This window comes from Ailuropoda melanoleuca, chromosome 1 (genome assembly GCF_002007445.2).
Source record: "Ailuropoda melanoleuca isolate Jingjing chromosome 1, ASM200744v2, whole genome shotgun sequence".
Classification (NCBI taxonomy): domain Eukaryota; kingdom Metazoa; phylum Chordata; class Mammalia; order Carnivora; family Ursidae; genus Ailuropoda; species Ailuropoda melanoleuca.
The window spans coordinates 49853858-49881425 of NC_048218.1; the positions used below are offsets into that span (position 1 = coordinate 49853858).

The 27568-nt window shown below is 36.3% G+C and overlaps 1 protein-coding gene across 3 annotated transcripts in view; it reads left to right on the top strand.

The window, feature by feature from the left end:
• The window catches only part of ALCAM (activated leukocyte cell adhesion molecule), a 204743-nt gene extending 177407 nt beyond the window's left edge, over positions 1-27336 (top strand). For 2 of the 3 annotated variants that reach the window (XM_019796245.2, XM_019796247.2), the window contains exons 10-15: positions 1452-1587; positions 1695-1828; positions 4718-4850; positions 6695-6733; positions 7027-7144; positions 27221-27336. In XM_019796245.2, coding sequence (XP_019651804.1) covers positions 1452-1587; positions 1695-1828; positions 4718-4850; positions 6695-6733; positions 7027-7144; positions 27221-27308 — 648 coding nt within the window. In that variant the 3' untranslated portion in view covers positions 27309-27336. The remainder of the gene's footprint in view (positions 1-1451; positions 1588-1694; positions 1829-4717; positions 4851-6694; positions 6734-7026; positions 7145-27220) is intronic. The other variant, XM_019796246.2, reaches the window with a different exon arrangement.
• The last annotated feature ends 232 nt before the right edge of the window (positions 27337-27568 follow it).

The following is a 27568-nucleotide window of genomic DNA, read 5'->3' on the forward strand; positions in this document are numbered from 1 at the left end:
CCCTGGGCCATAGTAGAGCACCTGGAACACAGTGGAGCTTAGTCAGTATTTCCTGAGTGAGTTCCTCGAGTCTTGTCATTGTCTGAAATGTAAGCCATCACTGGGAACCCAGTCGTTGTTACCTTTTTAGAGTGAGGTAGTAGGATTGGTACTTGGTGATTTGAGACAAGGTTATCGCCAAAGGGAAAGGTTGTAACTGTAATCCCACTATTCAGGTCCTCGGCTAGTATATCTAAACACCCAGTGCACATGTTGACAAAACACATACAAACCATTTCACATAGGAGTTGACAAGAATTATCTTTATAAAAAATTGTGGAGAAATGTATTGTTAGCATTTCTTCTTGCTGAAAATTTACATTATTTTGTATTGCTTTTTGATCACTTTTAACACTAGATCCTCTCTGACTTGCTTTCTTTTAAAGCGCAGTTTCTTATTTTATTCTCCTTTAATTGGAGCCTCATCACCCTTCTTGTTTCACTCAGATAATTAAAATGTCACTCCGTAGACTGCATATTTGTAGTAGTCCATGGTCAAAGGTCTAGACACATTCTACGCAACTAGACTACTGGGTAATCACATAAGCACTTGTTGCTTCACTACAGGACTAAAGAGACTAAGTTTACGTGGCTAAACCAGTTTCTACATCAACTGCAGTCACTGTTGTTCATTGAATGCCTAATGTTGGTAGTGCTGATCAAGATGGCCTGGCCAGTGGTTAGCTGATGGGGAGTGGAGAAAAATTCATAGTGGAGAAAGACCACATGATGTCAGGATTGTGTTTAGTTGCCTGCTTAGAATTTCCATTACTGGTAAAATAGCATTATTTTCTGTATACCAAGTGATTTTTTTTTTACATTAAATGCTGCATTTCCTTTGTTCATAGAAATTAGGGTAGGAAGCTGTTAGTAATGATTTCTTTAAAAACATTTTGTTATAATTGCCATGGCTCTGTAATGGATCCCCTGTCTTGATAAATGCATCCTATCAAATGGCTTTCTGGCATTTATGCCTGTCACTGATAACATAGCACAGATTTCCAATGCCTCTCTATACTCGGTCATCTACGTTTACTACAAGGAGTAGCTATCATCAATTAAGAACTTTCCTTTATGTAAATACATTATACTACTTACATAATTAAGTCATCAAATAATTCAATATGGTAAGATTATTATCCCCTTTCAAAAATAAGGAAACTGAGTCTCAGAAATGTATAATTTGTTTCAAATTACAAATTCAGTAAATTAAAGAGTCCGAAATAAAACTCTGAATGTGTAAAACTACAAAGGAAAAGGGAAATTATTTTTGAAAGTGTCTGAAGTTTAAGAAAAAGGAATGTTCATTTTCCTTAGATCTGGAAGAATAATTTTAGGCTCCACGATTATCTAATAAATATGTGGAGAGTTGTATTTGAGCCATATGAAGTAATTAGCTTTTTTTAAATCAGGACAACATCAGGCTTCGATCTAGCCCATCATTTTCTAGTCTCCATTATCAGGATGCTGGAAACTATGTCTGTGAAACTGCTCTGCAAGAGGTTGAAGGCCTAAAGAAAAGAGAGTCATTGACACTAATAGTAGAAGGTAAGAAATACCTGAGCAGCAATGCAGATTTTTCTTTGAGAATTTGATATCTGGTTTCCTTTATGATCTTAGTGTAACATCTTATTTTGATTCTAATGATATTTTAGGAAAACCTCAAATCAAAATGACAAAGAAAACTGATCCCAGTGGACTGTCTAAAACAATAATCTGCCATGTGGAAGGTTTTCCGAAGCCAGCTATACAGTGGACAATTACCGGCAGCGGAAGCGTCATAAACCAAGCAAGTATTTGTCCTCTTGTTAGATGCCGCGCTTGGCCCAATGTGGGGTTTTACTAAGTGCCTAAGCTGTAGGCTAGCTTGTTAGCAACATGAAATTTGCAGTATATTCATTCTCAGAGGAGGCTTTTGCTAACTTCTTAATTTTTCCAAAGGAAAGAACATGGCTCAAAGAGAAATTTTAAATCCCAGGGCCATGGAGAATGGGAGAATCATTATGTTGTGGTCAGTATCTGTTTTTAAAAGAATGTAAATTGAGTGTTGTTCCGTGGTCATTAGTTTCTGAAACTCGGGTGATTAAAACATTAAGGTATACACTTTTATGCATCATAAACTTACACATCTGAGTATAAGTGGCCTCCATTACTTTGCTTACTTATGCATGTTAAGGGATATTTCTTCTTAAAACTGGGCCCTGGGGGTGGTGAGGAACACAGTCACCGTTTGTGAACATACGGTCTAAATTATGTATGCCAGGCCTAGGGCCAGAATAAGACTAGCTAAACATATAGTGTCTAGGATGTTTCCTTCTAAACAAAAGTAGGCATCAACCAAAGTTTAATATTTGTAAATTTGTCAGGACATTTTAGTAATAGTAATAGTAAAGGGCTAAGAACTTATGGACACTACCAGTAATTTTCTCTTTGACAACAATAAAAAAAAAGAAAAGAAGTACAGAGAGAATCTGGCCTGTCACTAGGGGTTCAGAACTATCATCCCATTAAATGGCTAGTTTGCTTGGGTTACTGACATACTTGTTAATACCATTTTCTCTACAAAAGTCTTCATGTCCCTCTTCTCGGTGGAGCCAGTTAAAGACTCTTATGGAACACCCAGAGGCACCATTTGATTGTCTGAATCTTCTGTGCTGCCTTCTTCCCAGCTTTGGACCCAATGGAAATCCAGGAAGGCATTCATAAAGCAGAGTTGCATTTAGTTTGAAGTTAAAATTCTTTCTCTGAAAGGAAGTTAGTTAGGCTGATGATCCAGCTTATACAACATAGTTTTGCAGAGCAAGGTGAAGTTTGGTTCTTTCAGCTATGGGTAATGCATATATATTTGCAAAACTCTAAGTATGGAAGCTTCCCAAAGGAGTGGACACACTTGAAACAAATGACTCCTGATTTTATTCGGTGTAATGGGAACACACAAGGTTGCATGCATGACAAAGGCAGAATGGCTCTGGGCACCTGAACTCTAAGGAAATGCATTTTTCTGGATTCAGACTTAAGACCTGAAATAGCTGAATTGCTGACAGTGTACAGATCTGGGGTTTGATTTTTTTTTTTAGCATAAAAAACGACTGTTTCTGGGGCGCCTGGATGGCTCAGTCAGTTGCGCGTCCAACTCTTGGTTTCTGTTCAGGTCATCATCTCAGGGTTGTGATATTGAGCCCTGTGTGGTGTCATCCTCTGTACTTAGCAGGGCGTCTGCCTGAGATTCTCTCCCTCTCCCTCTGCCCTCCCCCCCCTCCACCCCTTCTCCTTTGTGTGCATGCTCTTTCTCTAAAATAAATCTTCAAAAATGACTTTTTCTTTTCTATTTATCCTTTTTGCTTTCTACCTAATCAAATAATAATTATAGCAAAAAAGAACCTTTGGGTACTGGTACTACAAGCATAGAAAATAGAAAAATGAGCACACAATAAATATTTGGTGAATGAACAGATACAAAGATTTAAAAGGCCACTCAGAATGAATATATTTTATAGAGATAAAACAAAAACAAAGACTCTGAGAAAGTCATGTGAAAAATACTAATGGGAAGTGGAAAAATAGAATGTGAACTTACTATGAGGATAAAAATAACAATGTCATTCTTCATTGTCAAGGAGAAGGATTGATTCTGGGCCACTAGGTGATGTGTTATTTTTCTTGTTCTAGGTTTGTGCTGATCCATCTATAATCTTTTATTTGTTCCCTCCTCAAACACATGGTGAATCTGTTGTTTTATAGCTACTGATGCCTTTAAGCACTCCTGCCCCAGGGACTAGACAATATCCCTAAACAAGAGACTATCTCTTGTCCTCAAGGCCCTTATCATATAGTTGAGGAGAAAGCAAATAAAGAACAAGGTAGGACATGGTGGGCATAACACAACTCAGAAAATAGCTCCAATACGTATTTGCTTCAGTGCAGTTGGGTTTAGGACTCAAGTCCTAGGGAAGAAATTAAAGGGAATTGTCTCAGGGACCTGACTGGCTCAGTTGGTAGAGCATGTGACTGCTGATCTCAGGGTTCTTATGTTCGGGTCCCACGTTGGGTGTAGAGTTACTTAAAAAGAAAAGAAAGTGAATATCTCTTATTTTTGGAGGAATTAAATGTAGTGATTGTCCTCGTTAAGACCTCACAAAAACCAAATGAACTTAGCAGTCACTAAAAAATAACCCATTCTCTGTATTTAGCTTAGGAAACAAGAAAAAGTTGTTTGGTTTTTCCCATGAGCAAATCATACGTTATATCAGTACTTAGAAATAATGGTTTAAGGTAAAGGAATCAACCCCTTAAGTGAAAAACAATGACATGATTTACAAATAAGAATTAAATTCTTGAGTTTATTAAAGAGAAAATTAGTGACTAGTTAATGACCAATTATTTGAGAAAAATACTATCATGCCAAAATATTAACTAACATGATAATCAAAAGAGAAGAGTTTAATTAATTATTAGAATTTACGATAGGAGCGTAAACAGAAATTCAGTTATGGATTCACTAATCTTCTTCCTCCCTGCTGTAGATATAAGCCTGATTTGGTCTTTATCGATGACCTTACATGTACCCTGGAACACCAGGTAGCACTACGAAGCACCTCCCTGTTTCACTAGGTATTACTCTTTTCCAAGGTTTTAATCCATTTCTATTTCTAAACCCATCTTCCCTCTTCTTTTCCAGACAGAGGAATCTCCTTATATCAATGGCAGGTATTATAGTAAAATTATCATTTCCCCTGAAGAGAATGTTACATTAACTTGCACAGCAGAAAACCAGCTGGAGAGAACAGTAAACTCCTTGAATGTCTCTGCTAGTGAGTATTTCATTTCTGGCATTAAAAAAAGTAAGAGAATTTGAAGTTATTCTTCATTAGTTTAAAATCTTCAATCCCATCTTCCTGTACTGCATTATGGTAAGTTTTATTTATTTATTTTGCATCTGGTTTCATCGTCATAGGCTTTTTTTTTTTTTTTTTTTTGTCCTCGTGTCCATCCTTGTATTATCCTTGTCTAGACAGTTGAATCATTTCATGCTTTTTGGGTCAGAGACCTTACCTGGTCCAGGAATATTTCCCAAGAGCAACAGAGGATAATAACTGAGTTGTTATTATTTAATCCACTTTTTGTGTTCAGAATAGAGATAACTCAAAGATTATCTTAAAGCATTTTTGTCACGGTTTTAATTTTGGTAAAATTTTAATTCCCTTTAATCTATTATTTTGCATTCCAGTTCTTTGTGGTATTTATCCCGCCTTTATTTTGAATAGGAATGACACATGCATAGTCATTTAGCAAATTGGTAGTAAAACTGGTAATAGAATTTATGAAATCCAGTTTTAAAATGATAATTTTGAATATCATATTTAAATCATAGCTAAAAATTAGATAAATGAAATTATCTTAGAAAGAGTGAAAAAATCTGACATGCTGACCAGCTTTTTCTGAAAACAATTGTCATTTAATTTGAAGTTATCCATCATCTTCAATTCTGTCATTGTTCCTATTGCTGTGTCAACCTTCAATCAGGAGAGGCCCTGCAATGAGGCTTGGTTCTGGACAGGATGCTAACTGACCTTCCAAACTTTTACTTTTTAGTCAGTTGGATTCCCGTATGTAATATTAGCAGGATAAGGATATACTGGCTAAAAGTAGCTGGAGCTAGGAAAAAATAATTGTGTAAAGATAATGGTCCTTAACAGAATATGACTGGAATATAAAAAGCCTGGTGGAGTGACAGGAGAAAAGAACCAAACAAATTTAACTTTAAAATAGGTGCATTGACTTCTCAAAATTCAATTTAGCGAGTATTGATTTGTCCTACCTAGAAAGAGAACTTATCCTTTCTTCCTGAACACAAGTTTTTCTTTTATTCTGACCCACTGAATAGTGGCTTCTAGACCTTGCAGTGGCTTGATGAACATTTAATACAGTTTTTTTCAAATTTAGTGAGCACCTCCTGAAATTCCAATATAGTATGTATGAGAAGGGGTCTGGGAATCTGCTTTTTAACAAAAGTCACTGGAAGTTCTGGTGCAGGTCCATAGAAGAATATTTATGTAATTTAATATTAGGTGATAAATCTAGCACATTGGCAATTCTTAAAATGGGCCAGGAGCATGGTGCGCTCAGAGTCGTTTGGAGGGCTTCTGTGAACATCACAGATGATGCCTCTTTGCCTCTGAGACATCCCAAGTTTTAATCTCCGCCCCCTCAACTGTGAGAACATCTCTAATGACAAGTCCCTGATACTGGAGGATAAAAATGAATTTGCCACTGAGGCAGGAAAAATTGAGAAACACTGCACTATAGATTTGATAGATGGCAGCTTGTTTCTCTTAAAGAAAAAAAGTCCTATTAAAAGGTGGTAAATAGTGGAGAAATTAATATGGATTTCAGATTAACACTAAAGCTTGTCAGTTGTGAAATTTTCTGTGGTAGATTAATACCTTTGCAGTTTTAACGACTCTCCTTAAAACAAGATTAATTTCTTTGTAGGGAAGTTCACGCTCTATTAAATGTAAATTTTTTTTTTTTACCCTTAGCTGTAGAATAGATATTTTATCTTTGAGTATTATTACATCATACTATAATGGTAAAGGTGACTTTCATATATCAACAGATTTTGTTTTTAATTTCATATTAACATTTTTCATTTCAGTAAGTATTCCAGAGCACGATGAGGCAGACGAGATAAGTGGTAGGTACTATGCTGCCGACTCTTCTTCCTTGACTATCAGCTCAAGATTTATGAAGTGTCATTGTATAAGTAATTTCTTAGCTGCCACAATTTTGACTTGAATTAAAACAGCAAATGAGACAAGATAGTAAGAATGCTAAAAAATTTTATCTTTTAAAAGCACAAGTTTGCATGTTACTCCTAGTAGTAGTAAGCCTTAATTATTTTTAATAAGAAATAATAACCAGATTAACTTCTGCTCAGAAATCCTTGGCAGTGTCTGTAATTGCGTGGGCTTTTCTTCTCTGTTGTAGATGAAAACAGAGAAAAGGTAAATGACCAGGCAAAGCTAATCGTGGGAATCGTCGTTGGTCTCCTCCTTGCTGCCCTAGTCGCTGGTGTGGTCTACTGGCTGTACATGAAGAAATCAAAGTAAGTTGCAGAAAGAAGACCTTGTTCACTGACTTGCACTGGGAGAGTTATTAATACAGTGTGTAATGACACTCACTTGAGCCGGGCATGTAATTTCTGTGATGGGAAAGATGTGTCCCCCAAATCAGGCTGAGGATCATGTTTTGCTTTCAGCTCACAGTGAATGCTTTGCCAGCGTTGGAGAATTGAATTGGGGTGTGGTTTCACATGTGTCCCCTTATTTTTCTCAGTCAGTAGTCTAAATTCAACTATTTGATTTTTTTTCAGAGCTAGGGGGTGTTTTAAAAAGCGTATACTTCCAAAAGGTCAACTATTCTAAGCCATGCGGCTGAGGTTGGTGGAGAGGAATTAAAAGTGGTTAGTACATCCTGCCAGGTGTCTGCGGTGATGGGACTGGCCAGCACTGAAACTGTTGGTGAGGTAGTAGTGTCTTGTCACTTCTCCGTTCTAGTTAAGTCACTTCGGTCCATAAAAGGATCTAATTCAGAAAAAAAGAAAAATTTGTCAGTATTTTAGCTGGACTTAAAAAGAAAATTAGACCAAGTAAAAAGACTACTTTAAAAATTATTTAGATGGTGTTTAGATTAAAAATAATTAGTTGTAGGGGCTCTTGGGTGGTTCAGTTGGTTAAGCGTTTGCCTTCGGCTCAGGTCATGATCCCAGGGTCCTGGGATTGAGCCCCATGTCAAGCTCCTTGCTCAGCAGGGAGCCTGCTTCTTCCTCGCCCTCGCTTGCTGCTCCCCCTGCTTGTGCTCTCTTTCTCTTACTGTCAAATAAGTAAAGTCTTAAAAAAATAAAATAAAAAAATTATTAGTCATAAATAATATAGATGGAACCAACTTTAAAAATTATCTAACAGTGCTTTATAATGGTTTACAATCTGATTAACCAATGAAGATTCTTAACATACACACATGCCGAATATTTCTCATCACCCCAGCCTTGACCCCAGATTTGGATGTGAGTGCATAGAGATGGGGTCCTAGCATTTGCATTTTTAAAGTTTCATTAGTGATTCTGTTTCAAACATGAGGAAATTGATTTTTGCGAGGGGATGTGTAGAGCTAGTGGCAACTTTGGACTTACTTTCTTGATGTCTGGTATCACCCCTTTCAACAACTCAGGTAAGTTAACTTAAAAGAAAATCAAAAGAAAAAGCAGACTCAATAAGTAAGACCCATGATCTTACCCTCTAAAGAAAGCAATTTCAGTAAAGAAAGTAATATTCGAATGGAGCTGCCATCAAAGGGAGGCAATAGCTCAGAAATTTTTAAGGTCACATTGTATGAGCACGTACTGAGCTCTGTTTTGATCCTGCAACTCATCTCTGAAGTGGATTCTGTTATTACTCATATGTTACATTTGAAAGAATTCAGGCAAGGAATGGTTAAATGACTTGCTTAAGGTTACACGGTTCGTAAGGGCCGGAGCTGTGTTTGATTTCAGACAGTGCTGTTTTGGCATCGGTGTGCTTCGTCACTAGGTCGGATTTTCTCTCACCATGCCTTTTTCTCTGGGCTTTTTTGTTTTTTTGTTTTTTTGTCATGTAAGGCAGAAACTTGTTCCTGTTGTGTGTTGTAGTTGGTGAACTCATCCACTCTCACACCGGGGTACAGTCACTTCTGATCTCGGCACCTCACTCCTCCATCTTGGGCAGTCCCCACTGTCACTTGGTGACAAATGTGTTCTTTTTCTCAGCAAACCTTTTACCTACTGACACTTCATGTGGGCTTGTGTCTGTGGTTTCTGTGGAAAATTTAGAAGATTGCCTGTACCATGTGAATGAAAGGAAATGTAAGCAGTTGCCCAAAGGCAATATCTTATTAAAATTCTACTTCTATGCGTATAAGTTTCTTGTTGGTCAAAATCCTATTCTCTCTTTATAATCCACTATAAGGTACTCACAAATCTAACAGCTTGGGCCTGGGGTATTTCCATTTTATTTACTTAGGATTTCTGATGCATTCCAATGTAATTTTATTTCTTAAAAGAATAAAAATGAAATTTCTCTGTATCCTGGAATTGAGCTGAAAAATAAACAGTAGTTTTCTACATTTTGACCAAATAAATGCTAAATTTTTGGAACACCCCCAATGTTCTTAATCATCCTGTTCTAATTGCCAGGATCTCATTAGACACTGTTTATCCTTCCGTGAATAAAAAAAAATTATGTGTGTGGGATTTTTTTTGTTGTTACTTCATTGGTTATTATCATATGGTGACTCAGAATTAAAATCATGGATAAATTAATGCTAGACACTCGGCTTCATAGTGTCTTTAGGTCAAGGGTTAAGACTTCATGGATTTCCTTTAAAGTGCCTCATTAAAGTAAGTGCAGATTTTACCATGTGACTTGAACGTTTGTCTCGGTAACTGTTATTTAAGTAAAAAGCCCATCAGTTTTGCCAGAGTTAATATTATTTGTAAGCAAAGTAATAAATTGCAACTCTCATCCCAAGCATCAAAGTGTTTTTATGAAGAATTTTTGAAACTCTTAAGATTTGCTAAGTGTTCTGCATTCCTGGTAGGTTATTCCTTGCTAGTGCCCTCTGAGATAAGCCAGCATTTTTGCAAGATGAGTTATTATTAATCCCCGTGTCCAGAGTAAGTATACTTTCATAACAAGAGCTTTCAGGTTAAGAATTGCTAAGGCCATTTTTGGATCTAGTATACTCTTTCTTCTTTTCTATTCTTCAACTTTTCAAATCAATATGAGGATTTCATTACTATCATTAGCTAATTCATCACCATTTTATGTGGGTAGGAGAGGTTTTTTAATAAAGATACGGTCCAAAGTTTTCCCCCAGATACATACCCCTATGTTTACCATCTTGCAAAATAATACCATTAACGATCTTGTGAGTCACCATTATGGCAAACACTTTGTAAAAATTATGAGTTAAACATTTTATTTAAAAGACTCAGTGATACAGCTCGCAGAGCAGGGAGGTTTAAACAACATTTAAGGGAAGTTCTTTGCATTGGCATTTTTAAAAGTCAGTGGGGAGAGAGGAGAGAAACAATCTTTTATGCCCAAGGAGAATTATTTAAGAGTGCCTTTGTTAACATACCTAGCGATACTTCGCTAACATGCATTCCCGATTCCATTGGTATGAGCTACATATTTTCATATCTATTTCAGATATGGAGGACTGCAGCAGGAAATGCTTAGTAGTTGTACTTGGCATTGTGATCTGGTATATTCATTGGAGAGAAGGACTCATGATTCTTATGCTGCTTTGAATCATAAATTCTCACTAGAAGCTTTTTTCTTTACAATGGCTATTTTTTGATAATGAAAATGGATGACTGACCATTTCCCATATTTGTAGGGTATTTACAGTTCTAGGCAAAAAGCATTAATTGACTAAGTCTACTTCATGTCTAGTTGTTTAACAAATAGGAGAACATTAAAGAACTAGGACTGATTCAATTATAATTTTTTTATTATTTTCTCCATTTCTCTCCATCCTGTCCTCTGAACATTGTTTTTAGCTGTGCAGTAGCTCTGCTGCTATTTGAGTTCCAAATCCTCTCTTGCATATCTTATAGTACAATAGTTACATAATAATAAAGCAGAATAATAAAAAATAATGAAATAATAATAATAATGAAAAAAGAGCCAAAGATGAAGGAAAAATATAAAGGCAGCATGATATAGCCACTAACTTATTCAGGCATTTGTTAAAACCATAATTTCCAGGTTTGTTGCATTTAAGAGACCCCTGACCACCATACTTCGTATCGCTAAACTGAAAGTAAGCACTAACCAGATATTTGTCATCTCAAAATACACATGGTGTGAATCTTGGAAACTTACCAAGAGATTTATCTTTTCTAACTGGAACTCATGACTATTTTCATGAAGTTTTTATGTAAGTATAAAACTCACAAATCTGTTGTCAGTTCTTTCATGTATGTTGCTTTATTATTCCACTCCTGTCTGAGAAAAAAAAACAGAGACGGTCCTACATTGGCAAAAAAGACTAAAGAGGACTTGGCTTAAACACTGAAGTTTCAAGAAACAATGTTATTTGTTTCTTAACAATGCTATTAAGCCTTTCTAAATTTTTTCTCATTAGTATCTCCTGATACATGGAAGATCTTGCAAGAAAGTTGATTTTAACTGAATTCTATTTCCAATCAATACCTACTCTAAAATTAAATGTGTGTTCCCATGAGGGAAAATCAACTCCCCACTGAATAATTTGAGAAGATTGTGCTTGAGGACCATCTATAGCACATTTCTCATGGCTTCCCTCATTTATCACTACATAAGCACCTATTAGTCTTTTTTCTTATTTTTTTAACTGAAATCCTCAACAATTTAATGAGTTAAGTGCAATTAACCCTATTTCACAGTGTCCAAGTCTCTGTGAAATTAACCTATTCAAGATAATACGTGTAGTATATTATTCTATATTATCACATATCATTTCAAATATATTTTGCTGCCTCAAGACTTCATTGGAATTAAAATTTCATCTCTGACTTTGATTGCCTGCTGGCATTTAATATAGTGCAAGGGATGGGAGGGTGTGCTCTAAAATGCAGGGCTGATGTGGCCTCTCCCCTTATATTAGAAATTGGGCTAATCCAAATTTTGGGTTCTTTCTCTTTCCCTACCCATAGTCTAGCAGGCAGCTGGAAAAAGGAAGAAAAGAAAATGTCCCATTATTCTATCAAACCGTAAATAACAGAGTGGACTAGAGGGGAAGTAAGATAATTGAGAAATGGTAGAATCCCCATCCAGTCAATCACAAGGTCACTGGCCATTCAAAGGGCAGAACCATCCATCCATGACCCTCCCCTCTCCTGCTAGGTACTACCTGAAATGTTTCCAGAAGAAAGGGCTTGCTTCAAAATATAATATTTTCAGTTTTTAAAATATTTTCTAGCTTTCTGTATACATGCATTTCTTTCCCCTTCTTCTTTTTTTTTTTTTTTAATTTAAATTTCAAGTGTGTTCTCTTCAAATGTGAATGGAAGCCCTGTTCCGTGAGCCAGGCTATGTGCTGTACCAACACTACCCCCGTTAAGGAAACACTTTGAATTCTGAGGCTGAGTGCGTGCAGGTGGCATCCTGTTCTTGTGCATATTCTCTTTTTATGTTTAATTAATTGCCCAATTGTTTATATAATGGATGTCCCCATATTCACCATTGGCCTAAATGAAAGGCCGTTTTTTAAAATTTTTACTGACGACTTAAGGATTCCCTGTTTCAGTGGAGAGTTTCTATGGAGAGTCTTAGAAATTCTAAGGATATAAAATGGAAAGTGGTAATAATAAGACCAACTCTTTATTCTTCTTTTCCTTCTTCAAACCCAGAAAATGCTGACAGCTCTTCTGAGATGCAGGGATTAGAGCCCTCCTCTCCTCTAACTCTTTAGTAAGCTTGGCCTGGGAGGAAGCTCACTCTCCTGAGAGCTGTGACCAGGGAAGAAGGAAAAAAATAACTGTTCTCTTGGATATGAGCTTAATTGCCTGCACAGGTGTCAGTTTGCTGAAAGTGGCAATTCCACACTATCAGGTCCCGGTCTTCAATCCTGGTAGCCTTGGTACCCTTCTGTGGTATCTGCCAGGCCTGCCATAAATGAGAAATCACAGAAAATGTCCCTCTTCCTAGGAAGTGTTAGTGATTACTCATGCTCCCTCTAGAAGAGTCTTCAAATTTGTTATACATAAACCTCCTTTGAAACACCTGAAATTTCATGAACTCTTTCATGTGGGAATTATTTTAAGGGGGTATTGTTTTTGTTTTTCAACTGTACAATTCCATTTTAACATTCTATCTTTTCAAATGATACCACCTCCCAAGATCATGATGTATTGCTTATGCCTCCCACTCTCACCCTCCTTCGCTTTGCCAACCTCCTTCATCCCCCACTAAATATTTTTTTAATTGGACTATAGTCAACATACAACACTGGTTAAGGTGTACAACATGCTGATTTGATACATTTATATCTCATGATAGGATTCCTACCAGAGCGTTAGCTACCACCCCCATCACGTCACATGATTATCATCTCATTTTGCTGTGAGAACATTTAAGACCTAGTGTCTTAGCAACTTTGAAGTATTAAAAGGAAGGCGCACTTTGTTCAGACACCGCCATTATTAGTCTCCTACCTCCTTTGAAGGAGATCTCGAAACAAGTCTATAATATTGAGGGAAATATCACAAAGAAGTTGGTGAATATTCTGAAAAGTTATTTAAAAGCAACTTGAACCCTTAGTAGGCACTGTACTTACAGAAATAACACAGCACAGAGTTGAGACCTAAGTGTGAACTCCCTTCTGCTGCTTACCAGCTCTGTGACTGGGTGGCAGCTACGTGACTCTCCTCAGTTTGGTTAGTCTGTGTTACCTGCGGGGGGCTTTCCTAGACACCATCACATTTACCCTCTCAGCAGCCCTGCTTAGCAGATCCTGGCACCCCCAATCTATAGGTGAGCAAGCTTGCTTCCAAGGAGGTGATTTATCCAAGGACTTGTAGCTAAGACTTGACACATGAGGATGAGAATCCAGGCCCACCGACCCTAAGGCCAAGACTTCTCCATGCGTCACAGATTAGACAAGAGGGTCACCCACTTCTAGGGCTTCTTCCAACGTTATTGTGATTCTACTATTTAAATTTTCTCTCATATTTAAAGTTACAAAAAAGCCAAACAATGAAGAAAGTTTAGGACAACCATAAAAATTTTGACCCACGTACTCACTCTTTATAAATGCCTAAACTTGTCCTTCAAATCAATTGACCCAAAAATATTTTGCTGAAGAGAATGATTTAAATACATTTGTCTTCCCTTCCAGTAGTAGATGCATTTCTAACCTCTGTAATTCTTTCAAATCTCTCAAGTTTTCCAAAATTAAAAAAAGTTACATTTTATATTTATTTTTACCCCATCAATTTCCAAACCAAGCCAAAGTAATCGGAATCATTTTTAAAGGCTTTTCCCTGCTAGAGAGTGGGGTCTCAGTAATAAAAATGGAAAAATTAATAATAAATGCATGTAAATCTTATATACGTATGCTCAATGAATACCCCCCCCCACCAGCCACACTCTTTCTATTTCTATTGAGTACATTTCACAGTGGTTAGCACTTAGCATATTTGTGTAACTGTGTAACGTGGTGCATGATTCTGGAGCAAGACCCCTGACGTTTGAATCCTGGCTTTGCTACTTACTAGGTGTGTGATCGCAAGCAGTTTTATTAGTCTCAATGGAATATAGACAGAGATACCCTAACGCTGAAATAATTTCCTATCTATGCCACACTTAGAACACTGCCTGGCACATGAAGGCATTATGACAGGGCTAGCTGTTACTATTTTGGAGAGAGAGCTTAAGAAAAGAAGGGAAATGCTTGCTTTTCATTTACCATTTCTTACTGGTTTTTTATTTTGTTTTATAAACTTTAAAATAAGAAAAAACAACTCATTTGAAGTTACTCAACTCTCACTTGATGAATTTAGTCTACAAATACTTCATATTACCCCTAACAACCCCTTTTTTTTTGTAATTCCAAACTGTAAGCAGTGATCCTTAGCCTGATTTACCTGGACAAATATATTGAAAGATACTGTGATTTGCCCTGAATAGAGCTTCCCTAGAGATAATTCTAGTCACTCCCTTCCCCTTGATACCTCCTCCTTTTTAATACAACTTGAGGAAACCACAGAAGCTACTCTCTGTCTCTAGACCAATAAATCCACCCGGAAAGTAAATAGAAAGGGAAATGCAAATAGTATGCAGTTTTTCATCGCACCTTTTGCCTGGTTCTTTCCGTCCCTGCTACAAGGCGTATATGCTTTAGCTTTTCTCAGTGTAATGTTTTTGTGTTAAGGTAAAATATGCTTACAGTAAATGTGCAATTAAATCTGATTTGATAAATGTAATACACCTTTTTGAACATTACTCCAGTTACAAAATAGAGCATCCCATCACCCCAGAATGTTCCCTTGAACTCTTCCTGTTCAGCCCCACCATCCACATTCCCTTGGGCAACCACCGTGTTGATTGTTATCACCAGAGATTACGTTTGCCTAATCTTGAGCCTCATTTAAATGGAATTACACAGAATGTACTCTCTTGTGCCTGGCTTCTTTCATTTAACATAATGTTCCTGGGATACATGTATTAATGATTTCATTTTTTGAAAGTACTGAGTAGTGTTCCACTGTTAGAATATGTCACATTATTTTAATCCATTCTCTTGTTCGTGGACATTTGGATAGTTTCCAGCTTGGGCTATTATGAATAATATGGCTAAAAACAACCTTATACAAGCATTTTTGTGGGCATATGTTTTCATTCTCTTGGGTTAATATCTAGAAATGGAATTGCTGGGTCACAGGGTAAATATTTTTCATAAGAAATTGCCAAACAGCTTTTCAAAGTAGTTGTCCAGTTCTCAGCTCCTACCAGCTGTTTGAGAGTTTCAGTTCTTCCACATCCTTGCCTAAATTTGGGGTTGTCATTCTGTTTAATTTAGCCATTCCAGGAGGTGTGAAATTATATCTAATTTTGGTTTTAACTTATATTTCTCTGAGACCTAACGATTTTAAGCTCCATGTACTTACTGGTCATCATTTCTTCTGCAGCAACTGTTCAAGTCGTTTACTTATGATTTTACTGGTATTTGGGTTTTTTTGTGAATGATGTAAGAGTTCTTTACATATTCTGTATAAAAGTTCTTTGTTATAGATACATTGTGACTGTTTTGTCCTAGTCTGTGAGTTGGCTTCTTTTTCTTTTCTTAATGATGTCTTTTAATGAGCAGAAGTTTTTAATTTTAATGAAAAACAATTTAGGAACTTTTTCCTGTTATGCTTAGTGCTTTCTGTGCTCACTCTTCAAAACCAGTGCTCACTTTTCAAAATCTTTGCTTATCCCTAAATGGCAAAGATATTTTTCTGTCATTTTCTGGAAACTTTGTACATTTGAGGTAAGATAAAAGTGTTCTGTTTGGTTGGTTTTTGCTTTTCCTATACATATATTTGTCAGGTAATTCCAGCACCATATGTTGACCTTGGAACATTTGTAGTACTAGTAGTAGTAGTAGTGGTGGTAATAATAATAATAGTAGTAGTAGTAATAACGTAAGTCCTTCAACTTTTATGTTCTGCTTGTGTTAGCAACCTTATTTCTTTGCATTTTCATATAAATTTTAGCAACTTGTTAATTTCTACCAAAAAATTAAGAGCTCTGTGGGATTATAGTTGCTTTGAATTTATAGATAAATTTCAGTAGATTTTAATCTTAAATTTGACCTCTTGTGTCCAACATATGAACATCATATATCTCTCCATTTACTCTCCATTTTTTCTTAGCAATATTTTATAACTTAATGTAGATATTGACATGTCTTACAAAATTTATTCTTATGCTTTATGTCCTTTGCAGCTATTATGAATGCAATTATTTTGCAATTTTTATTTTCCATTTTTATAGTAGTATATAAAAATATGATTAATTTTTTGTTGTTGAAATCTATATAACCATCTTCCTAAATTTGCTTGTTAATTCTGTTGGTTGTTTTGTGAATTTCTTAAGATTTCTATGTAAGCAATTATTTCATCTGAAAGTAGAGATAATTTTACTTCTTCCTTTCCCTTCTGTATGCTTTTTATATTTCTTTTTCTTGCTTTATTGCACTCATAGAGACCTCCAATACAATGTTGAATAGAGCTGTTGAAATCCTTACATTTCTAATCTTAAGGAGAGAACTGTTCAATATTTGTTATTATGTATGATATTGGCTCTGTGTTTTTCACATATGCCTCTGCAAAGTTAGCCAAACTGTGAGGCTAAGGTACAGTCCTTCCAACTGCCAAGTCTGCCCAAGACTTCTGACCCCAGATGCAAGGAGTTAGGGTCCAAATACAAAATTAGAGAAAGAGTCTACATAAGAGCACCCTCGCTTGATACCAATCCAAGTTGAGGGGTTTCCCAAAAACACGCTCAGCTTTGATCAATTTTTAGAAATACAGAGTTTACTGGAACCTAATATACTCCCATTTATGTTCATTACAAGTAATGGATATTGGCCGAGGAAAAGACGTATAGGGCAGAGTTTGAGCGAATTCCAAATATGAAGTTTCCTTTGTCTTCAGGAATGTGTTACTCTGCTGGCATTCATGTGTAGCAAAAGCATGGAGTATGGCCAGTCTCAGAGGCTCACCTGAGATTTGCTGTGCAGTTTTTACTGGGGCTTCGTTATATAGGCATTACTGATTGACTACTTGGCCATATAGTTAAACTCAATTTCCAGCCTCACTCTTCTTTAGAAATCAGACTGATATCACACGACCTAAAGCTATAAATCATATAGTTGCTCTTTCAGGTGTGGCCAGCCCCCACTCTTAAGCCATTGGGTGTTGATGGACCTATCTTGAGACATCATCTCAGCATAAACTATCAGCTGTGATTAAAGACGCCCACCAGGAAAAGAAAGCCACTCCTAGCATTCAGAGTATTCTAACTATTTAGAGATTATTTCCCAGGAACTGAGGACAAAGCCCAGGCCTCTTTTGGGACAAGACCAGATTCCTTACTACACAATGTCCTTTAATAGGTTAAAGAAATTTTTGAAATATTCCTAGATTACTAAGAGTTTCTATCACAAATTACTGTTGAATTTTCTCATGTTCTTTCTACATCTACATTACATCTACATTATTTGTACAAAAAAACCATACTGTTTTCTTATATTCTTTACTCTGGTAAATTATATTGATTGATTATTGAATATTAAATGTCCATTTAAGTTGACATTTTTGCAAAAAGAAAAGGTACCCATAGAATTCAGATTCTGTAGTGATAACACTTTGTTTTTTAATATTGTTAATTTGTATTTTTTCCTTTATCGTGCTCAGTCTTTTTAGAGAATTAATTTTCTTAATAATTTCAAATAACTTTATTTGTTTTGCTTTTATTTCTAATGCTTATTTTTAATTTTAATTCTTTTTGCTCTTAGGATTACTATTCTCTTCTAGTTAGAGTTCAACTTTCTCTTCTTTTTCTAATTTCATAAAGTGAATTAAAACTTTAGATAACTGATATTAGCCTTTCTTCTTTCATAACACAAATACTTAAACTATGAATTTCATTCTCAGCATTGTGTTAGTTGAATTCCACAAACTTCAGTATGTTGTATTTTCATATTCATTCAGCTCAAAATATTTTCAGATTTCCTTTTGGTTTCTTTGGAGCCATGTAACTCCAAACATTGTTAAATTCCAAACATTTCTCATTGACTTCTGATTTGTTAAGCTTTCTCAAGCTTTTAGTCTTTTGAAATGCATTGAGATCTATTCTTTTTGGCCTCCCATGCAGCCATGCAGTATTACTTGGTGGATGCTAGATGGACACTTAAAAAAAAGTATTTGGTGGTTGATGGGTACAGGGTTCTATAGCTGTATGTCAAATTAAGGTAGATAATAGTTTGTTTATATCTTCTTATCCTTACAGAATTTTTTCCCAATTATATGAAATTACTTCACATGTAAGAGGGTTATAAGCATACACTTCCAATACTAGAGCTAGCTCAGTACTTGTTACTTCATCATGATCGTGCATATGGGATTTTGGTCCATTAATTCGATCAGCTTCTGAGACAGGGGTATTACCTTCTCTAAATAAGATTGTGTATTTGTCTATTAATTTCTCCCTTGAATTTGGTCAATTTTTGCTTTATGTTTTCACTAATGACATACACTTACAATTGTTATGACTTCTTTATGTATTGCATCTGTTATAACTATAAAATGTCTCTCATTATTGCTGTAATGTTCCTTGTGTTGAATTTTACATTGCCTGATATTAATATAGATATACTGCTTTCATATGCTTACTGTTTACATGTGTATCTTTTTCTATCCTTTTATTTTCAATTTCCTATTTTTGTATGCTTACAGTACATTTCATATACAGTAAGGTTGATCAAACTATGACTCTCAGGCTGCTGTCCAATTTTGTAAATAAAGTTTTATGGTAGCACAGCCATGCTACCATAAAACTTTTCTTTTCTTTTCTTTTCTTTCTTCTTTTTTTTTTCTTTTCTTTTCTTTTCTTTTCTTTCTTCTTCTTTTTTTTTTTTTTTAAAGATTTTATTTATTCATTCATGAGCAGAGGGAGAAACAGGTTCCCCATGGAGCAGGGAGCCAGATGCAGGACTTGATCCCAGGACTCTGGAATTAGGACCTGAGCCAAAGGCAGACCCTTAACCCACTGAGCCACCCAGGCGTCCCCATGCTCATTTTTTTTTTTACATACTGTTTGTATTGTTTCACACTATGAGGCCAGTGTTGAAGAGTTGGAACACAAACCATATGGCCTACTGCCCAAAATATTTACTATCTGGACCTTCTAGAAAAAAAATTTATTCCCTGGAATGTAGCATTTAGTTATTCTGCTTGCTTAGTACAGTCTGACAGTCTTCCTTTTAATTGGAGGATTTAGCCAAGCTACACTTAAGTGTTGATATAATTACATTTAAGACCACCATCTCACTACTTGTTTTCAGGTTGTTCTCTCTTCCTCTTTTCCTATTTTCCTTTGAGTTATTAAAATAAATTTAGTATTACATTTTAATTCTCTAATGGCCTTTTAACTGTACCTCTTTGTAGTCTTTTATTGTCATTGCTCTAGAAATTACCATAAGAGCTCCTAATTTACAACAATCTACTTATGTAATAATATAGAACCCTTGAAACTTTATAAATGTATTTAACCTCTTTGACACAATTATAGTGTGATGGATGTAATATATGCAGCCATAATGGATATGACAGCAATAGCAGAAAGGATGGAGGAAATTAAATGAAATTATAATTTTTTTTTAAAGATTGTATTTACTTATTTGTCAGAGAAAGAGCACAAGCAGGGGGAGGGGCAGGCAGAGGGAGAAGCAGGCTCCCCACTGAGCAAGGAGCCGATACGGGACTCGATCCCAGGACCCTGGGATCATGACCTGAGCTGAAGGCAGATGCCTAACAGACTGAGCCACCCAGATGTCCGTGAAATTATACTGTCTCAAGGTTCTTTTATAATGCTGTATATATCACATTAAATGATTGGTTGTCTTTATAAAAAAATTATTTTAAATAGTATTTATAGGAGCGCCTGGGTGGCTCAGTCATTAAGCGTCTGCCTTCAGCTCAGGGCGTGATCCCAGCGTTCTGGGATCGAGCCCCACATCAGGCTCCTATGCTGGGAACCTGCTTCTTCCTCTCCCACTCCCCCTGCTTGTGTTCCCTCTCTCACTGGCTGTCTCTCTCTCTCTGTCAAATAAATAAATAAAATCTTTAAAAAAAATAAATAGTATTTATATTTTACCACATATATATATGTATAATGTGCATTCATTCTTTCTCGTACATCTGAGTTTCCATGTAGCGTCATTTCCCTTCAACCAAAGAACTTCCTTTAAGACTTCTTTAAGGACAGGTCTGCTAGTTATGATTTCTCCCAGTTTTCCTTCATCCAATTTAGTATGTCTTTATTCAAAACATCTTTTTACTGGATATAAAATTCTGGGTTCCCATTCAGTTTTTCTCTGCTTGACTTATTTCACTTAGCATAATACCCTCTAGTTCCATCAATGCCGATGCAAATGGTAGGTAGTCATCCTTTCTGATGGCCGAGTAATATTCCATTGTATATATCAAACAAGTCTTCTTTATCCTTTCATCTGTTGAAGGTCATCTCGGCTCCTTCTGCAACTAATGAATCATTGAGCACTACATCAAAAACTAATAATGTACTATATGTTGGCTAATTGAACTTAATAAAAAAAAATTCTGAGTTGAGGTATTTCTCTTTAAGCATTTTAAAGATGGTTGGTTATCTCTGCTATGCATTTTTTCCTGATGAAACAGCAGTAATTCGTGTCATTGTTCCTCTGCGCAAATTTTCTGTGGCTGCTTTCAAGTCCTCCTCTTTATATTTGCTTTCAGTTAGTTTGATTATGATATACTTAGGTGTGTTTTTCTTTGTATCTTTCCTCCTTGGGGATTACTGAGCATTTTGGATCTCCAAGTTAATGGATATCAACAAATCTGGGAGTATTTTTCATTGCTTCTTCAAATTTAGTTCCAGCCTCATTGTCTTTTGCTTCTTCTACTGGGACTCCAATTACACATACATTAGACTGTTCAGTATTGTCCCACAGGTCACTGAGGGTCTTTTTTTTCCCTGTCATCTTTCTGCTTTTCAAAATGTGTAATATTATGTTTTTTTGTCCTCAAGTTCACTGAGGCTTTCTTCTGCTACATCCTATCTGTGATGATAAGACAATTCAGTGAATTGTTCATTTGCAATATTGTAGTTTTTAAGTGGTAAAATTATTTTTTTTCCTTTTTTTTGCACTGAGATGTCTGTTTGTTCTCTCACTGTCACTACATTTGTCTTTATGTCATTGACTATGTAATACAATAACTGATTTGAAGTTCTTCCCTGCTGTTTCCAAAGTCTATGTCATCCAAGGACGTTCTCTGGACTTTGTATTACATTTTTCTATTCTTCATATGTGTGGTAACTTTTTAAAATTATTATCCTGTATTAGTCTTTTGGGGTGATATGTTATAGAGATTCCACGTTCCATTGTATTCTTCTATAGGATATGGATTGTTTCTCCTAGCAGACAATTAGATTTCTGGCTGATTTCCTTGATTTTGTGAAGGTGACATTTTGTTTTATATGTCATGTCTGTCTTGGTTGAATACTGAGACTCAACACATAGTCTTTGCTTGGCTTTTCTGCAAAAGATTGATATGTTTGCCAAGGACTTTTGGTTTGGTGAGATTCAACACCAAACTGTGTTTCCTTGTGTCAGTAGTAGCTAAAATCTATGTCACATTTTTAAGTTTCCCAGCTGTTGCTTTCTGCTTGGCTAAGTGAAACTTCTCTCCTCCACACACACAGTTTAGGGATCATCCAAGGAATTTACTGTGGTTTACACACATGTTTGGGATTCTCATCACTCGGGCTCTCTTCTTTCTGAGATTTTTTTCCCCTTTATTTTCAGTGTTTGCTCTAGTTGGGAAGTGACATCAGAAGAGAAGTTATATAAAAATAGAGCCTACCCAGTATAAGGGTCAAACATGTCTCCAGCTGGGAAGTGACATCAGAAGAGAAGTTATATAAAAATAGAGCTCACCCAGTATAAGGGTCAAATGTCCTTCAGTTTCTACTTTATTTGTCACCCTCTAGTACAATCAAATAGTTTATTCTTTATTTTTCTGAGAGTTTATAATTGTTGTAAATGTAAGAATTAACAAAACACAAGGGTTTTGGGTTTTTTTTTTTTTAAATCATTAATGGTACCAGAGCTTCTAATAGTCTATACTTTATTTCAAAGTTATGAAATCCATCATGTCCTCAACCATACCATAACTTCTTTCTTCCCATATGGGTCAAAGAAAGTTAAAAAAGTCAAAATTGCAAAATTGATTTATTGCATTGCTAATTTTTTTAATTTAAAAAATTTTCTTTTTTAGAATATGCCTACAGAACATTGACTCTTTTATATGTCACTCTCTGGTGGCCCCAAACAAGTTGGAATTTTCACTTTAAAGGCAAAGAATAATGGTTAATGAAATGAGTTTGAAAGAAAAAAGAGCAAGAGGGAGAGATAGTGAAAGAAGTCTAGAGAAAAGGAATTCAGAAAAATCGGAGAGGTGAGACAAGGCAAGGAGAATAAAAGGAAAGGAGAGAAGAGGCTTTGAGACTCATGTGGCTTTCCTTGATTACCACAATAGCTTACTGACTTATAGAAATCATGGTTATTACTATTTATTAGAATATATAGTTAGAAGCTCTTAGAATAATCATGGTATGTGTTTATGTATATAGTTTTATTCAGTTTTATTTGAAATGACTGGAATAAAGAATCACCTAAGTACTGTCATTTCAACATAGTGTTCTCTCTATTTTACCTTCTGTAAAAAAGCATCTGGGTATGTATGGACTTTATACTGGTGAACACTAATACCATGAGGAACAGTGGAAGGAAATACATGAGATGTGATGAGGTTGGTTAATTCAATTCAGTAAAAGAAATGTCCTTTGGTTGCCTACCATATTCAGTCAGTATAGTATGTGCTGTGGGTAAAATAGAAATAAAGCATAGTGTTTATTCTCAAGGAGTTTATACTCAAGTCAAGGGGATGAAAGAGATTGGCTACATCTTGAATTGTCATGAGACAGATGGCTAGAGATCTGGGTGGAGACTCTCCAAAGGGAAGAGCTTGATCTTTCTGTGTTTAAGGGCTGAAGAAAGGGAGACTTGCCAGTATCTTAATAAGAAGCCTGAGACGGCCATGCCTTAGGAATAGGGGTAAACCAAAGGTAGACTCTTACTAAAACTGCACCTGAGCCTTAACCCAGCCCAAGCCTAGACTGAACTGGAGTCATTGTGCCCTCACCCTATCGGCTTAACAAAGAAAAGAGAAATCTCACCTGATGGAAAATAACTTTGTGTGGAGTCACTACAGTTCATTTATATAGACGGTGTCATGGAAAATGAAAAGGACTAGCTGTGCAAAGAGTCAAGAAAATACAATCAATAATCAAGAGAAAAAGTAGACAAGCAGACCCATGCATGATTTGGACATTGTAGTTAATAAATAGACAAGGACATTAAAGTAACTATAGATAATATATTGAACTTGGGAGAAAAGATGGTCAAAGGAGATGAATGGAAAAGATAATTAAGATTTTTAAAAAATATTTAAAAATCAAATTGACATTTAGACCAGAAAAATATTGTATTAGAAAATAAGCCTTTGGTGGATGAATTTAAAAGCAGACTGGGAGGGTGTCCAGTTGGTTAAGTGGCTGACTCTTGATTTTGGCTCAAGTAAGGTCTCAGGGTCCTGGGATTGAGCCCCGCCTTGGAGTCCATGTTCAGTGAGGAGTCTGCTGCTCCCTTTCCCTCCCTCCCTCCATCCCCTTGTGCTCACTCATGCTCTCTCTCAAATAAATAAAATCTTTAAAAAAACAGAAAAGTAAAAGCAGATTGGCCACAGCAGAACCCAAGAGAAGTAAATTGGGATACAGATCAAAAGAAAACACCTCGATTGAAGGGCAGAAAGGGTAAAAGAATAGATGAGGCACGTACGAGCCAAGAAACATGTGGGGCACACACAGAAGATCTAACTTACGTATAAGTAAAATACCACAAAGAACAAGAATGCCCAGCACCAGTAAAATAAATAATCATCATGTATTCACCCAGTCATAAGCTCTGTAGCAATGAGAATAAACAACCTATAGCTACAATCAACATTATCCGTGAATGTCACAAACATTAGTTTGAGTTTAAATAAAAAGCAGACAGGAATGAATACATGTGGTATGATTCCATTTATATACAAATTACAAGGACAGGTAAAGCTTTCTGTGAGAATTCAGGATTGTGGTAACCATTGGAAAGGTGGTAGTGACTGGAAAGGACCATAATGGGGGGACTTCTGGGTCTGCAACTCTTCTGTTTCTTGAGCTGGGTACTGGTTACAGTCAAGCATTCAGTGTTTGAAAATTCATTGAATTGTTTGTTTATGATAGATACATTACCTTGTGTAGTTGTTAGTCTCCAATCAAACTTTTTATTTTATTTAAAGATTTATTTTATTTGAGAGAGAGAGAGTGCTCGGGAGCGCGGTGCGGAGGGGCAGAGGGAGAGGGAAAGAGAGAACCTTAAGCAGGTTCCACACTGAGCGTGAAATCCAACGCAGGGCTCAGTCTCCCAACCCTGAGATCACGACCTGAACCAAAACCAAGAGTGGGGCACTTAACCAACTGTGCCACCCAGGTGCCCCCAACAAAACCATTTTTAAAAGGATTCATAGATTTATTTTAAAAGGAAAATGATTCATAAGATTCATAGAAAGTTCAAGCTTTATAAAAAGTCCTTAGAGAACATCCTGATTCACCATTCCTCCATTTTACTGTTGAGGTTACTAAAAAACTTAAGTTATCAGTTAGGTGATGTGTTAGCCAGAGACTAAACCTCAAATTATCTGTGATACATACAATGTGATATAAATAATGTAGATAGCATATGCATGCTACACTTTATATATAAAATTATTTTATATATATTTTATTATATAATATATATTTTATATATAAACTATATGAGAGAGAAAACGAGGCCATCTTCTTCATTCTTCCATTTGCCTGGAAAATACATACGATAAGGACGTTGTCATTCACCATGATGTACCATATTACTGCAAGATGGAAAATATTTATGTGATACTATGATATAAGTCAAGACATAGAATCAAACTTACAGCATGTCTTATTTACATTTTTAAATGTCTGTTGAAAATTCTAGTACATATTTTAGCACTTAGTCATGTTGGCAGAGTTTGAGCTTGCTCTCCTGCCTTATGAATGGACTTAGAAGGCTGTAGTTGAAGCTAAACTAAGAATTTTTAAATCACAAATTAAATTAAACTTCTGCTAAATATAATGAGTGTCCCAGTTTAAATGAGCCATATGTCTTTATCTCACTCGTACATATATCATATACCATTACATATCTCTTTCGAGTAAAGTTGTGATTCTTAGCAAATGACTTAAGGAATTCTATTTCAATAACAGAAATACTTTTAGGGGAAAACTGTTAAAAATTTTTTAAATTGTAAAAATTCTTTTAGGAGAAAATTACGTTTAGGGGAAAAATGGAGTTTTCTCCCCAGTTGCCTTAACACATCTGGATATATATATATATATTTTTTTTTTTTTTTCTTAAAAATAGAAATACTACTAGGACTTTTATGGCAATGATAATTTGAAGTACCATATCACAGTGGTTTTGTTGATGTGCTTAGGACAGGGAGGGAAGGAGGGGGAGTTAAGGAAGGGAAGAAAGGAAGGGAGGAAATGGTACACTTTTTTTTTTTTTAGGTTTATTTATTTATTTTAGAGACAGGGAGAGCATGAGCACAGGGGACAGAGAAAAAGGGAGAGAGAATGTGAAGTAGGCTGCGCTGAGTATAGAGCCCAACGCCAGGGCTCGATCTCACAACCCATGAGATCCTGACCTGAGCCAAAACCAAGAGTCAGACACTTAACCAAGAGTGCCACCCAGGCACCCCAAAGGTATACTTTTTGAAATACAGTTAACGATTTCCCCTGAGTTGCCCCAAAACCAAGGAATTTAGCTGTGTGCATGAGAACACCTGATTTCAGCTCTTAAAGGATAGAACCTAGTCCTGTGTAACCATGGCAGCCACTTGGGGACTGAACATTGAATTGTCTTAAACTTGGGCATGCCACAGAGCCACCAAGAGGTCTCGCTTATCAGATTGCTGGCCCTCCCCCCAGAGTTTTTGTCTTCATTGTTCTGTTGCAGGGCCTCAGGATTCCCACATCTGCCGGTTCCCCGGGGGGGGGGGGGGGGGNGGGGGGGGGGGGGGGGGGGGGGGGGGGGGGGGGGGGGACTGCCGGTCCAGGGCCACAGTTTGAGAGTCACCATGTTAAAGCTCTGTCAGCTTCTGCTGCCAGTGTTCCGTCATACACTTGGGCCCCTTTCTACTCTTGCTTTTGATGTAATCAATAAAACAATTGATAAAGCAAGATACAGGGCAATCGCTCAATCTGGATGCATAAGAGGGAATGCTGAAAGGGAAAGGCCCTAATAAAACTCCCTCAGAAAAATTCTGTAGCAAGTTTCTACCCAAAAGGAAAATTTGGATTATTCAATGATAATAATTATGTCCCAGAAAGTGGAGAGAAAAATAACCCAGCCAAAAACATGATGCAACTAAGTTTGTATAGTCTGTGTTCAAAATAATCGATTGCTTTTTCTCCTGCCATGCATTTAGTGCAACTCCACTACCAAGGTAATGGCACTGGAATGTGTTCTGTTACCAGTCAAGGCTCGCTGCTGTGGAACTGTTCGCTGCACTGGTTTGCCTGTGTTAGATGCAAAACGTTTGCTTCTCAAAGATGCATTAGTAAACCCTAAAATTAAGAAGAAAAACAAAGTTTAAAAAAAAAAAAAACAAAGTTAAATGCGCGTGTGTCAACATGATGATATTTACCTAATTTTCTTACAGGACTGCATCAAAACATGTAAATAAGGACCTTGGTAATCTGGAGGAAAACAAAAAGTTAGAAGAAAACAATCACAAAACAGAAGCCTAAGAGAGAAACTGTTCTAATTGTTGTCCAGGTGGGTAGGCTGTGTGAGGTTTCTAGAAATAATTCCCAGGCAAGTGTGACATATACCAGGACAGGAAAGGGAAAGCCTTGATGTTAAAACACTTCAGAATTGCAGCTTTCGAAACAGGAGGAGAGTTCCTGCGGAGGACACTTGGGTAACTCAGAAAGGTGTTCTCAGAAGGGTGGAATTTCAATGGTCTCCCCATCCTCTCAAAAATAACCACGATCCTCTGAATAATTAA